The sequence below is a fragment of the Rhinoraja longicauda genome, chromosome 26, assembly GCF_053455715.1.
Source record: "Rhinoraja longicauda isolate Sanriku21f chromosome 26, sRhiLon1.1, whole genome shotgun sequence".
Taxonomy (NCBI): domain Eukaryota; kingdom Metazoa; phylum Chordata; class Chondrichthyes; order Rajiformes; family Arhynchobatidae; genus Rhinoraja; species Rhinoraja longicauda.
Genome location: NC_135978.1, coordinates 18,809,934 through 18,823,195, shown reverse-complemented (window position 1 = coordinate 18,823,195; position 13,262 = coordinate 18,809,934). Strand labels below are relative to the sequence as shown.

General features: G+C 43.6%; 1 protein-coding gene and 1 non-coding gene across 2 annotated transcripts in view; both read right to left on the bottom strand.

Annotated features, from left to right (window-relative positions):
- The window catches only part of mybbp1a (MYB binding protein (P160) 1a), a 69,458-nt gene that overhangs the window by 24,234 nt on the left and 31,962 nt on the right, over positions 1-13,262 (bottom strand). Inside the window, 6 exon segments of the mRNA XM_078422172.1 lie at positions 3,603-3,699; positions 5,965-6,099; positions 8,289-8,446; positions 9,694-9,867; positions 11,108-11,290; positions 11,820-11,921. Coding sequence (XP_078278298.1) covers positions 3,603-3,699; positions 5,965-6,099; positions 8,289-8,446; positions 9,694-9,867; positions 11,108-11,290; positions 11,820-11,921 — 849 coding nt within the window.
- On the bottom strand, positions 8,724-8,860 carry LOC144606572 (small nucleolar RNA SNORA50). Its single transcript, XR_013548964.1, has one exon. It is a non-coding gene; the product is annotated as a small nucleolar RNA SNORA50 (small nucleolar RNA).

The following is a 13,262-nucleotide window of genomic DNA, read 5'->3' as shown; positions in this document are numbered from 1 at the left end:
CAGTGACCCCTCCCCCACAGAGTGAGCTGGCTTTCCATCTTCCTACAGTAAATGAGACCCTGCTCAGCATGTCTACCCTCACCTCCACTTGTACTGAGACAGATGGTGAGGCTAGGGTTACAGGTGAGCACGTTGTACCACATTATCCAATGAAGATTTACAACTGGGCTTTAACTAACAATTACATGACAATGACAATTACATGCAGTTAATTGCTCATCATCCATTACACATTTATTTGGAGAAAAGACTGTGAAGCGCAGCCAGTAAGGAAACCTGGCCACTCATGTGTGTAACACACTTGGGTATTCCACACTCTGCAGCGTGCAAGCTGTTTGAAACAGCAAACGTGAGCTACAGATCTTTGGAGACCAGCTTGCTAACGCAAGCAAGATCTGGGAATGGTTGGCAAATTCCTTTTTACAGATTCAGTCACAAGTGTATCTTAATTTGTCCTAACCGTAACGTGCAAGACACAAAGTGCTGGAGTTACTCAGCGGCTCAGGCAGCATCTCTGGAGAACATGGATAAGAGACATTTTGGATCAGGACTCTTCTTCAGGCATTACCGGGAGAACAAGGAGATAAAGCCGGCGAGGAGAGGGATGTCGGTTCGCTGGCCGAGCCGGTAGAGGGCGACAGAGGAGGCTCGGCAGCAGTCTGGGGCTAACCAGGATCGGCAGCCGATCCAATACATCGAGCGCATGGACCGAACCTTGGACTTTTTGTAAATGGCACCAGATTATGGCGACTCGTGTATGTGACAACCTTCACTTGTGCAAGAAAGACCAAATCAGTAGAGTTCGCAGAGCCTTTCTTGGAGCAGACTCTTTATTAAAGGCAAGCCGGCAGCACCAAGTATAACAGACACATTTTGAAAACCGAGCTTGCTTTCACCAAAACAGTGTGATAGTGGCCTCCGAGTCAAAAGGTTCAGGTTCAAGTCCCAACCCAGACTTCAACACTCCAGTATAGTACGAGATATTCTTCTGTACCATACTGTCAGACTGCCAGAAGCTCTTTTTTGAACGAGATGTTAAACCCCATCTGCTGCATTAGAGTCAGTGTGGAAACAGGAGCTTCGGCCCAACTTGCCCACAACGACCAACAATGGCCCAGCTACACTAGTCCCACTTGCCTGCACTTGATCCATATCCCCAAACCTGTCCTATCCATGTACCTGTCTGTTTCTTAAACAATGGGATAATCCCAGCCTCAACTACCTCCTCTGGCAGCTTGTTCCATACACCCACCACCCTTTGTGTGAAAAAGTTGCCCCTCGGATTCCTATTAAATCTTTTTCCCTTCACCTTGAACCTATGTCCTCTGGTCCATGATTCCCTTACTCTGGGCAATAGACTCTGTGCATCTACCCGATCTATTCCTCTCATGATTTTGTACACCTCTATAAGACCCCCCCCTCATCCTCCTGCGCTCCATGGAATAGAGACCCAACCTATTCAACCTCTCCCTTTTGCTCACACCCTCTGGTCCTGGCAACATCCTCGTAAATTTTTTCTGGAGCCTTTCAAGCTTGACAATATCTTTCCGAAAAACATGGTGCCCAGAACTGAACACAATATTCTAAATGCGGTCTCACCAATGTCTTATACAACTGCAACATGACCTCCCAGCTTCTATACTCAATACTCTGAAGGCCAAAGTGCCAAAAGCTTTTTTGTCCACAAAAAGGCTTGTTTCCTTGGCTAAACTTTCTCTCTCATCTAACATTACTAAAAAGAAGGTATCACAAAATGCTGGAGTAGCTCAGCAGGCCAGGCATTATCCATTGTGGAATTTTGCTGAGTGTGAATTGACAGCCATTTTTCCTCCATTATAACGGAGTGCATGTCAAAAGGGCAATTCAGTAGCTGGGAACATTCTGGAATGGATACGAAAGACACTATATAAGCGAAAGTATTTTTTTCCATTCAATATTCAGTAAGGTGCTGATGGGAACAATTAACACTTCAATCGGTGTGTTTGCTCAAAAGAAAAATAATTTCCCTTTAGATTTAAGGGTACAGCATGGTGTTTATCTACAATGGCCAGTTACTGTTCATTTACACTGAGGAACTAATCACAGTTATTGGGATCTGCATGGCGAGGTTTTGAATCAATCGCTCTGTGCAAGATTATCTAATACCTTACCATCCCAAATGGAAATTTCCTGAATTGGAAGGAAGTAGACGCTGTGAATAAACACCAGGATTGAAGGACAATCAGTAAATAATTGTCCTCTTGGAAATGTGCAATGAAACACTGCACCATCAAATCCCAAATCCACAAGAATCATTTTGCAAAAAACAAAAAAACAGAGAGCATCGCAGATTCAGGCTGTCGGACATCACCCATGCTCACTGAGGTATGAGAAAAATCTCTCTTGTGCATGTTCAAGACAAGAAAAGGGGGAAGATTTTTGTGTTTGAGACACACAAAACACATCTGCACAGGCAAGCAGCTGTGAAAGGAAAATTACAGGCTCCATCAAATTTCTGCACTGGTGTTATGTTGGAAATTACGAGGTAAGGCATGTATATATAATTTCAGAGATGAAATTGAGAACTAGATGTGGAATGCACGATTAAACTTCAGGACAATGCCCATTACTTCGTTACTGAGAAGCACTGCGGGCAGGGCTTGACAAGGCAGATATGAAGCTGATCTTTCCTGTGGCTAGGGTGCCTGAAAGAGGTTGTGGTGGGGGTGGGGAAAGTGAGAGGGAATAATTATTAGCTCCATCCAGGGAAGAGAAGAATATTCTTCAGAGTGTAATGAATTTTGGAAATCTCCACTCAAGAGACTGTGGAGGCTCAGCTGCAGAGTACATTCAAGACAATGATAGTAAAGGAATTAAGGGCGAAAGGGAATAGTGCAGGAAAGGAGCACTCCAGATCATATTGAATGGTAGGATTGGCAGTGACCTACTCCTGCACCTATTTTTATGTTCTACTAGACAAAGTGGACCTGTTGGGCCCAAACCTCTCCTGCATTGGTGCAGCACCCTGTCCTCCCCCACCCCCTCTCCTCAACCCCCCCCCTCTCTCCTCAACCCCCCCTCCCCCCTTCATGTGAATCAACTGCATAAAGGAAGAGAATGCAATGGTCTCATCAACTCCTTGATGAGTCTTGCCTTTGAGGCTCCTTTCACAATGTTCCAAGGTGCTTTATCGTCCGTTACATACTCAATGCAATTGAGTCCATGAGTTTACTTAGAGCGACAAGGCAGCCAAATGGCAGCAGTTGGAAAAAAGAAATTGTTCACGGGAAGTAGAAATTGTTCCTGGCTTTTGAATTAATGCGCCGTTAGGTCAGAAAGCCTTCTTTCAATTGTGCAATGGCTGACTTATGGTTTTCTAATGTATTTTTGGGTGCTAGAGATAGGAAAATTCTTTCCCCCACACTTCTCATTTCTTACCTAAAGAGGTATCAATTTCTAAATATGAGCAAGTATGCTTGCATGTTTTGCATAAATCATTACAGCTCTTAGTGGATTGTTACTGGCAGTTGGTAGCATGAATGGTGCCAATCTGATGAACACTTCAACCAAACATTACAAGTATCACTAGTAGCTGATTGGCAATACAAATTTTATTCACGTACCTGCCCAGTTTCAGCTTTTCCCCCCTTTTCAGTCTTGTCAGTTATTGCTGGGTTGATCGCTTTTCCTTTCAGAACTCTGAAGAGATAAAGGGCTCCACTGCCAAGCACAAATAATAAGATTGTTAGGAATAATCAGCCCACGCAAAATCACCTCAACGCTACTCTCTAATCACAACATAACAAACCAACTTTTGGCTATTGGAAATTCAACTTACATAATTGTCGATAGAAAATGTACAGTAAACACTTGCATTAATGCACTGCCTTTCACAACCGCCGAATGGCTCCAAAAACCTTCAACCCAATGGAGTATCTTTGAAGTGTATGCACCGTTGCAACTCAAGCTCCTGTGAACAGCAATTTGAAAATAGCCCGAGAAAGTTTTTTTTGGAATGATGTTTGTTGTAGGATAAATGTTGAGCAGAGAGACTTCTTGCTATGTTTTTCCCGATGTGTGGCCCTTTACTTTCATCTGAAAGAGCGGACAGTGGCTGTATTTACCGTTTCATTCAAAAGAAAGCACCCTCAGGTACAACAACATTTCTTCAGAACTACACTGGATTGCCAGCCTGGAGATTTGCACTTTCAAGTGGGACTTCAACCCATAAAACCTTCATTCCCGAGAGCATGATGTCACCGAGCCACAGCTGACATGGAGGTTAAAAGGGTGAAACCAGGTGATGGGTTCACACATTTCACAAAGAATGAAAGTATTTCAGGGGCAGGATGTGAATGTGGCCCACAGTAATCTATGGTAGAGATTCACTTTTCAGGCAGTGATCAGCTGAGAGATCACTGATCACATTTTTGAGAACACAAGCTAGTAAATTGGCAAACACAAGCTGGCCGCAGGTAATAGCTCCCAGAAACTGCCATCTTGGAGAGGTATCGCATAATCTTTCGTTTAATTCAAATCAACCAAAAAGCAGAAAAAAGTGTGGGACTGGTCTGGAAATTTGGCATCAGAAAGCATAACCAGAACACTGCACAGGAACACAGGAACAGATGTTTCTTGTGCAGTGCATGGCCTCAGAGCCTTGCAGCTACACAGAACATAGATGTGCAACTATGCAGATCATAGATGTGCAGCTAAATGCTCTCACATGGACTGTGACTATTGCCACCATGCGTAGGCCCACGTTATTCACCTGCCATTCAGCAGGATCCTGTGCAAGGGGAAAAAGATTAGGCACAATGCCAGTCTCCAAGTTCACAAAGACCCGGCAAGCCCACATCGCACCAATGCAAAAGTTGCACTGCCTACTGGGGAACTAGTAGCTACCACCCATGCTGCGAGTACTAACCCACTACCTAGATGGCAAGTACAGCAGGACATACCCAATGCATCATCACTGATCCGACTGGGTCTGTCATCTCCCGAACCAACGGATAACCTTCTACGGAATCCACAGATACCAAGGAAAACAAGACACCCTGCTCCATGAATATAAGAGGCTTGCTGGCTCAAAGTCCCAAACCATGGAACATATCACATCGACCTGCTGGTTAAGATCTGTTGTAAGAGGCACCTACCTCAGGTATCCATTTGCCATCTTTTGAGGACTTTGAGTGGATCAACAGGTTGGGCATCCAAAGGAGAGCTTCATGAGAGGAAGACCCATTGGGGTCTGAAATGTTTCTGCACGTAGACAATGCTCAGTTCTCAAACAATGGACAGGAAATTGGATTAAAAATGGTTCCTTTCTCAAGTTAAATCTGCTAAAAAATAAAGCTAAGCTCCAACACAAAATCATTCAAGGGCTTTTAGAAAATTTTGACTCTGGTAAAGACAGATGTCGATTTTATTCTAATCATAAACCGTAAATCACGAAGCAGCAACTAGTCAGAAGATTGTGGGTTCAAGAACTACCCAGATACTTGTGTAATTCCACCCCAAAGCAGCATTTCTGGGCTCTATTTCTGCACTGAGGATTTCTTCAACTGGATGGGTACAAAAGATTTTAAAGAGCAGGGAAATTGAAATCCTTCTTGAGCCAATCTATATCCCTCAAGTAAAGTCACAAAATGGATTTTTGGACATTTACTAATTTCTGTGATATTACTGACGGCAAATAAGCTGCAAGCTTTCTACATCGTAGCAGGAACTACACTTAAAAGAACACATTGCTCAATCTGAAGTACTTTGGAATGTCATGAAATACTGGCAGGTGTTATGTAAATACAAGTCATTCTAGTTTCAAAATAACATTTGTTACTTTTCCTTTTGAAAAGATGTTTGCATACAAACCAAATCCTAAACAAGCAGTTCAGTCCCATCTTTCAGCCTTTGAAACCACCTGTCCACGCCACCCTGCAGCCTCCACCACCCAGCCTGTGATCCCTGTTGTGTAACACACGGTACCTGAAACAGTAAAGTGATACTGAAGAGTCTGATTGCTTGGAGGCTCGAGTCACCAAATGCTCCATCAACTTGTGCAAATCTTCCTTCATCTCTGAGATGTTTTGGCAGTAGGTCTTGGCTTTGCAGAGCTGATTCCTGCAGATCAACAGATGTCTACGTGAAGATGTTTAACTAAATTGTAGGAAATTTACAGATGACAGGGAGACATGACAAAATGTACACGATCAAGTTAAATATAGCAGAGATGGGCAATTTAATCAGCTCCGGACCCACACGATCCTTTCAATTAATTATCCTGACACAGGAGGTCATTCATCCTACTGGGTTCATGTTGACTTAGAGCAAAGCAAATGATCGGTCCCATACCCCTTTGTCATATTTCTATACTCTTAACTTATTCTTCGTTATATGCCCATTAATTACCCTCGATTTCTTTTCTACTTCCCTTTATCAAGTAATATACTTGAGATATGATAAGAAACCACTGCACCAAAGGGAAACCTACATGGTCATAGGAAAATATATAACCTCCAGCAATGGATTACCCAAGGTCAGGATCAACTCTGGGTTCCTGGAGTCTGAGGCAGCAGCAGTAACTGTGGGTGCCAGGGCTTCTGGGAAAAAGGCATGAGAATGGGGTTAAGAGGGATTGATGGGCCAAATGGCCTAATTCTGCTCCTATCACTTATGAACTTATGCCACCATCAACCGAAAGAGCTTTCAGTTAGCTGTCGCTAATTTACTGCCACACTTCCATTCTGACCTCTGTCTTTAGCTTCTGAAATTGCTCCAACGATGCCCAAAATCAGCTCGCGAAACAGCACCTCATCTTCTCCAAGGACACATTGCAGCCCTTGGGAAAAATGTTTTAAATTTAACAATTTCAGGTAACTACTCCATATTCTTTCCCATTTAATTGGTTGAATGGGATATGGCTAAACACAGGAAAATGGGCCTAGCTTGGTCAGCATGGATGGATTGGGCCAAAAGACCTGTTTCCATGCTGTACAGCTTTGTAACTTTGACTCTATGGCATCAGGGGCTGTGGAGGGCAACCACTAATAACATGGGTACATATAAAGCAGCTGTTTTGGACAACAAGTGTCTTTTGCATTTTAAGAACAGTCCAATTCGCCTCACTCTCCAGCTTTTTTCTCATTGGTTCCAATAACATTTGAGATTGCCTCAAGCTTTATTAGCCACCGTCACCTCAGGAAGAGTTAGGAATGAGCAGCTAATGCTGGCTTCGCCACTAATGCCTACAATATATCTCAAAAAATGAATATTTTAAATAAAAGATTCAGCTTTCCAATGATTTTCTATAATCTGTGTTATAAAAAAGATTATGCACGAGTATAACAACACCAAATTTCAGTGTTTTATACAAGGGGGAAGTTTGTTGCAACACCAATAAATTCATCGTATCAATTGCAAGAGAAAACAATTACTCTGCAACATCAGACCATTGTGACCAACAACACTTGGCACACCAGGTTTCTGCTTCCTGATGTTGGGGGAGTCCAGAACCAGGGGTCACAGTTTAAGAATAAGGGGTGGGCCATTTAGGACTGAGATGAGGAAAAACTTTTTCTCCCTGAGAATTGTGAATCTGTGGAATTCTCTGCCACAAAAGGCAGTGGAGGCCAATTCAATGGATATATTCAAGAGAGAGTTAGATGTAGCTCTGAGGATTAACAGAATCATGGGATTGGGGGGAGAAAGCAGGAACGGGGTACTGATTTTGGATGATCAGTCATGATCAGATTGAATGGTGGTGCTAGCTCGAAGGGCCGAATGGCCTACTCCTGCACCTATTTTCTATATTCTATGTTTTCTATGCTTAAATTGCTTCCAAAGACCAGGACATGTTCATCAAAGTAACATGTTTCGGCAGTGGGAGAGTTGACCACTTCTTCAACCGCTCATCAATTCACCATAAAGGAACAGAGTTAAATGAGTTTAGGACTAGACAGAAGTACGGTCCTGACCCAAAACGTGGTGGTCCTTCCGCAGATGCTGCCTGACCCGCTGAGTTTGCCTAGCACTGTTTTTTGCTCAAGATTCCAACATCTTCAGTCGCTGGTGCCTCAAGTTTTGGTCTATATTTCAGAAAGCTTGCTGAGGTGCTAGAGTCTGTGCGTTAAATAGCATATCAACAGCATAGGAGCAGCATAAATCTCAATTCCCTTCTTTTACACACTTATCTGGGCCAAGACCACAGGTTCGGAGGCTATTTCACGGCAGAACAATTGCTGGAAATAGAATCGAATAAAATATAAAAACAAACTGATCTCTAAATTGGTTAAGGAGATGTAATCACGAACTTGAAGATGTCTGCGGCCTTGCGAAGATAGTCTTGCTCCTGCTGATTTGAATGGGAGCTCAGGTTTTCTTCAATGATTGCAATCAAAGGCTCAATGATATCAAAGATTAGTGGATTCTCGGGTTGCTTCGCAAGGAAGACTTCAATGAGGTCCAAGACCTGAAGGAAACCAGAAGAAAATCTATTAGAAAATGCCAAAGAAACCAAAGGAGATTGGGAATACCGAGCCTCAGCATGAAGAGCACCGAGTCATAACTAATTGAAGTTCATTTACAGCATGTGGGCATCACCAACAAGATAACCATTTATTACCCATCTCTTGAATATCATGCACTGTATGGTAATTTCAGAGGAAAGTTAAGGTAAACCAAACCTTGTGGTCCAAGAGTCATATAAATGCCACACTGGTAGGAAAGCCCATTTTCTTAAGAGCATGGTATGTGACTTGTTCTTAAAAGAGCTCTTCAGTTGGGAGAGCTGAAAATCCCCAGTTATAACAAGCAATTTCTTTCGCACTATCGCTTGGCCTGTGCAGTTACAGTTGAAAACAGCACAGGTTCAAAGGTAGTGCATCACCAAGATGATTTGGAATGGTCATTCTGGCCCAGGAAGTTCCAATGGAAGCCTGTAACTCTGTCTGAGTGTTGTTGAACGGCGAGGCAAAATAGGCATCATCCTAGTCGACAGAATGCATACTTCACTATCAGTTAACCTCTCAACTGAGCAGCCAACTACTAAATGGAGTTTGTCATTCATAACTGTTCCCAAGATGGTGGTGGCTAGTAAAGCTAATGAATATCTAAAAATCCTGATTTTCCTCTGAAATACACTCCTACACCCCCCCCTCCCCTCCCCCCATAGTCCTGACATATGTCTTTTTTTTCTTGACTGGAGTCTCAACATCTCTTGATATTCATAGTTCCCTTCTTTTACCAGCCTTGCCTTTACTCTAACAGGAACTTGCTGGCTCCTTATTTCTTAGTTCTACCCTTATAACATCACTGGACGATTCGCCCAGGAATATCCGAGTACCACTTTGATGTTCTCCCTAATCAAGACTGCAACTACCCTTCCTCTCCTACCTCCGTCTCTTTCACTCCTAGGGCAGTGAGGTACCTACCAGTCCTGCCTCTTCTTCAGCCACATTTCTGTGTTAGCTACAATATCCCAGTTCCATGTTCCCATCTGTGCTCTCTCGTCTGCCTTTCCCATCAGCCTCTTGCATTGAAATAAATGAAATTTAATTCACCAGGCTTCCTCTGCTCCCTGCCACGCTCCTGCTTAACCAATGTACTGAAATTACTGTCCCTAACTACTACATTACCCTCAATCATCTCATCTGCCTCACAACGACTTTGCCCCCTATACTCCTGCTCAACCCCTTTTAAATCTTTTTGCCCATATACCTTTATTTTAAAATTTTTCCTTAGTGCCTTCTCTTTCATCATTTTTTCCTTCTCGTCTTTTGCGGCCTGAATTCGTTTCTTGCGTTCAGAGAACAGGGCAGCGATATTCTTGTCCAAAGCCATCATTGTTTCATCATCTGCATCTTCGTCACTGCTGCTCTCACCCTCCTTCGACTGCGAAAGAACATAAAAGGCAGTTGCAATGAACAAAGCCGCGGTTTTATTTCAAAAGGTTACTTTGAGATGGAACTGAGGAGCTAGGGCGCCAACTATTCCAAGACCAACTCCCACCAAAAGCAGCTCCACTTTTGTAATCGGACAAGTTGTGAGATTACTCAATTTCTGCAAAGTAAAAATACAGCAGGCAGCATCAGATATGCAGTCTGGGTAAGGCATTGGTGGTATTCTCCCTTTATATAAAGTCATCAAGATTGGGAGTCCAAATCATGCTCCACAATTTGAGCCCATAATCCAGGTGATATATTCAACCTATATTGAGGGAATGCTGCATTCTCTGAGATGACATCGTCAGGAGGAATGGTTAACCAAGTACCTGCCTACCTTTAAAGTGGTTGAATAACTTGAACCAGAGTCAGACATTCTTCCCCAATGAATAGCAAGTGTTTCTGCTTCAGTCATTGTTTGGTTCACCTCCCATTCCATGGTTTCCAGGGCAGCCAATGTGTGGATCTGGCACAGATGGGGCAGGAGATGCTTGATGCACTAGATAGGTGGGTAGTTTTGGAATTGTTGTGCTCCTTCAGTTGTTGTGCTGGGTTTCTGCCTGCCGCCCTAAGTGCTCCTCTATTTCCAGCCAGATTTTCCCCATAGGTCTGGAAAGAGATTAAACCTTTCCCAAGAAACATCCTTAAAGCATTTCCTCGGTTCATCTGGCAATCTCTTGTCATGATAAAGTTCAGAAAAGAATGACCATTTGAGGAATGTAGTGATAGGCACGTGAATAATGTGGTTGGCCATCCGAGGTGGCTGATATAATTTGTCCCTTGAAGCTGGGAATGATAGCTGGGGTGGGAACATTGATGTTGCTTTGCTTATCCTTCCAGTTCATTTGGAGGATTTTACAGACTCAGTGCAAGTGGCACCATTCCAATATTTTGATATGCCTACCATCGGTAGTCCATGTCCCACAGGAGGGCAGGAATCACTGTTGCCTGGTAGACCATGAGCTCAGCACTGGGTTTGAGAACATGATCTACAAACATCTTTTTCCTCGAACAGCAAAAGCCTATACTGGCACATTAACAAAGTGGGTGAATTTCAACGCCTTTGGCAAGCATTCATCCCAAAATTAACATTGCTAAAACAATTGTGTATTTAATATCCGATTTCCGTTTGAGAGTCCAATCTACAAAGTCAAATTGTCACTTGTCAACTTCCCAACATCAAAACTTACGATAATGTTGGGTGTCTGCAGGACTTTCATCAATTCCATGCGGAATTTCTCATCTACAGCCTCCTCCTCTTCCTCCTCCTCAGCATCCTCCTCACTTTTGTCCTCATCACTGTCATCAGCACCATCATCATTGTCATTATCCTCCTCCTCCTCTGACTCATCATTTTCGCTCTCGTCCTCCATCTAGGATAAGCCAACGAACATGCAAAAACTGAGCACTCTCTGAACTTCAGAGAGACGCGGATTAAAATAAACCGGACAGATTCAGGATTAAAAAAAACGTTAAAAAATCATAAATTCTATTAAAAAATCTAATGTCATATTTTTAAACTAACATGTACAATAAGCAATACTTAAAACTTTGGAAATACTTGTACAATTTTATTTGAAAGGTATTGAAGCTAGATCTCAGCGCCTTACTCTGTTATGACGAGTGGCTTGGGAACATCTATATTTTACCAGGAAGCGTTGGAGAGAGTCACTATTGACCCATATACAGCCTACAGCTGTAACGAATGGGTAACAGTAGAAGTTAAAATACTGATGAACAGGGTCAAAACTAATGTCGATATCAAAAGCAATTCTTAAAAGATGCAAGATCTAATGGAAGTTAAAATGTACTTGGCACAAGTCATGACCATTTGCCCAAAAAAACTGCAGCACAGATTACTGCTTTAAAAATAGTACATAGTAATTCTATCGAGGATCTAACCTCATCGTCATGCGACCAGTCGACTTTTGTTTGCGATTTCTCAAAGTCTTCAGTTACTATCAAGGCACTCTCTTCACCTTCTTCAGATTCTGGGTTGAAAACCTGTCCAAGGGAAAGTGATTTTAGTACCAATTCAGATGAATGACCAGTGCTCCTTTCGTTTCACCTTGAGGCATCTCGACCAGCAAGACTATACCAACACATACTTGGAGATAGCTTCTTCCCCCATGACTACTGAATAGTCCTCAAATACGTTAAGGGTATAGCCCCGATCTCCCGACCTACCTAAATGTACCCCTTGCACTTTCTTTTTAGCAACAATTTCTCTACAGCAGTAATACTATAATGCTGTAACATTATATTCTGTACTCTGGTCATTTTCTCTTCGCACTACCTGTTGTACATATATGTAAGGCTTGATTTTACTGATGTAGAGTATGATTTGACTGGACAGCACACAATCAAAGCTTTTCACTGAATCTCAGTACACGTGACAATAAACTAATACCAAAAATACTTGCAATGAGCCTCTCACTATAAGTTTTCAACAGATCTATGTGCAGGATACATCTTCTGGATGCACTGGGACACATCCTCAGTGATGTGACCTGGGGTCATCGGGCGTTTCGGGTCTCACAACATCAGACACCCTCGCCCAGGCGACTCAGCCGGGGTTGATCAGGCCACGACATGCGTCCCAGCAGCAACCGCCCACGGATCAGCCCTCTTAATCCAAAGCCATCTAGTGGCTTTCTCTGCGGCTTCGCTTGCGGATTGAATGGCCCTCTTCTTTGCCAGCCCCTTAATGCCCAACTGGTTGAGGACTTTGCAGAGTGAGCGTCCTGCAAAGCCTCTACAGCCCACCTCTATGGGTTCATAGCATGTCTTCCAGCCTCTGTCCCGGCACATCTCCACCTGTTCCTGGTACTTTGCGCGTTTCCTCTCATTTGCTTCTTCCATACGCTCCACCCAGGGCACTGTCAGCTCCAGAATGATCAGCTGTTTTGTCACTTCGGAGGTGATGATCATGACTGGCCGGAGTGATGTTGCTGGGATGTGCTGCGGAAATTTCAGCTGTTTGCCCAGATCGACGTGCGGCTGCCAGTCAGTGGCCGTGTAGAGGAGGCCCGCCCTTGTTTTTGGTTGTGGACGAGGCTTCTCTCCAGCTTTGACAAAAGTGATTGATTTCTTTGGGGCATGGTGGTGTTTGCTGCTACTGATGGCAGTGGCTATGCTCCCAGCAACCACCTTGAGCACCTGGTCATGGCGCCACCGATAGCGACCTTCCCCAAGGGACTTTGGGCAGCTGCTGAGGAGATGTTCTAATGATCCTCTTCCAGAGCAAAGTGGGCAGGAAGGTGTCATGCTCTTGCCCCAGACGTGGAGGTTTGCTGGGCGTGGTAGGGCATCGAAGACAGCTTGGACAAGGAACCGGACACGCTG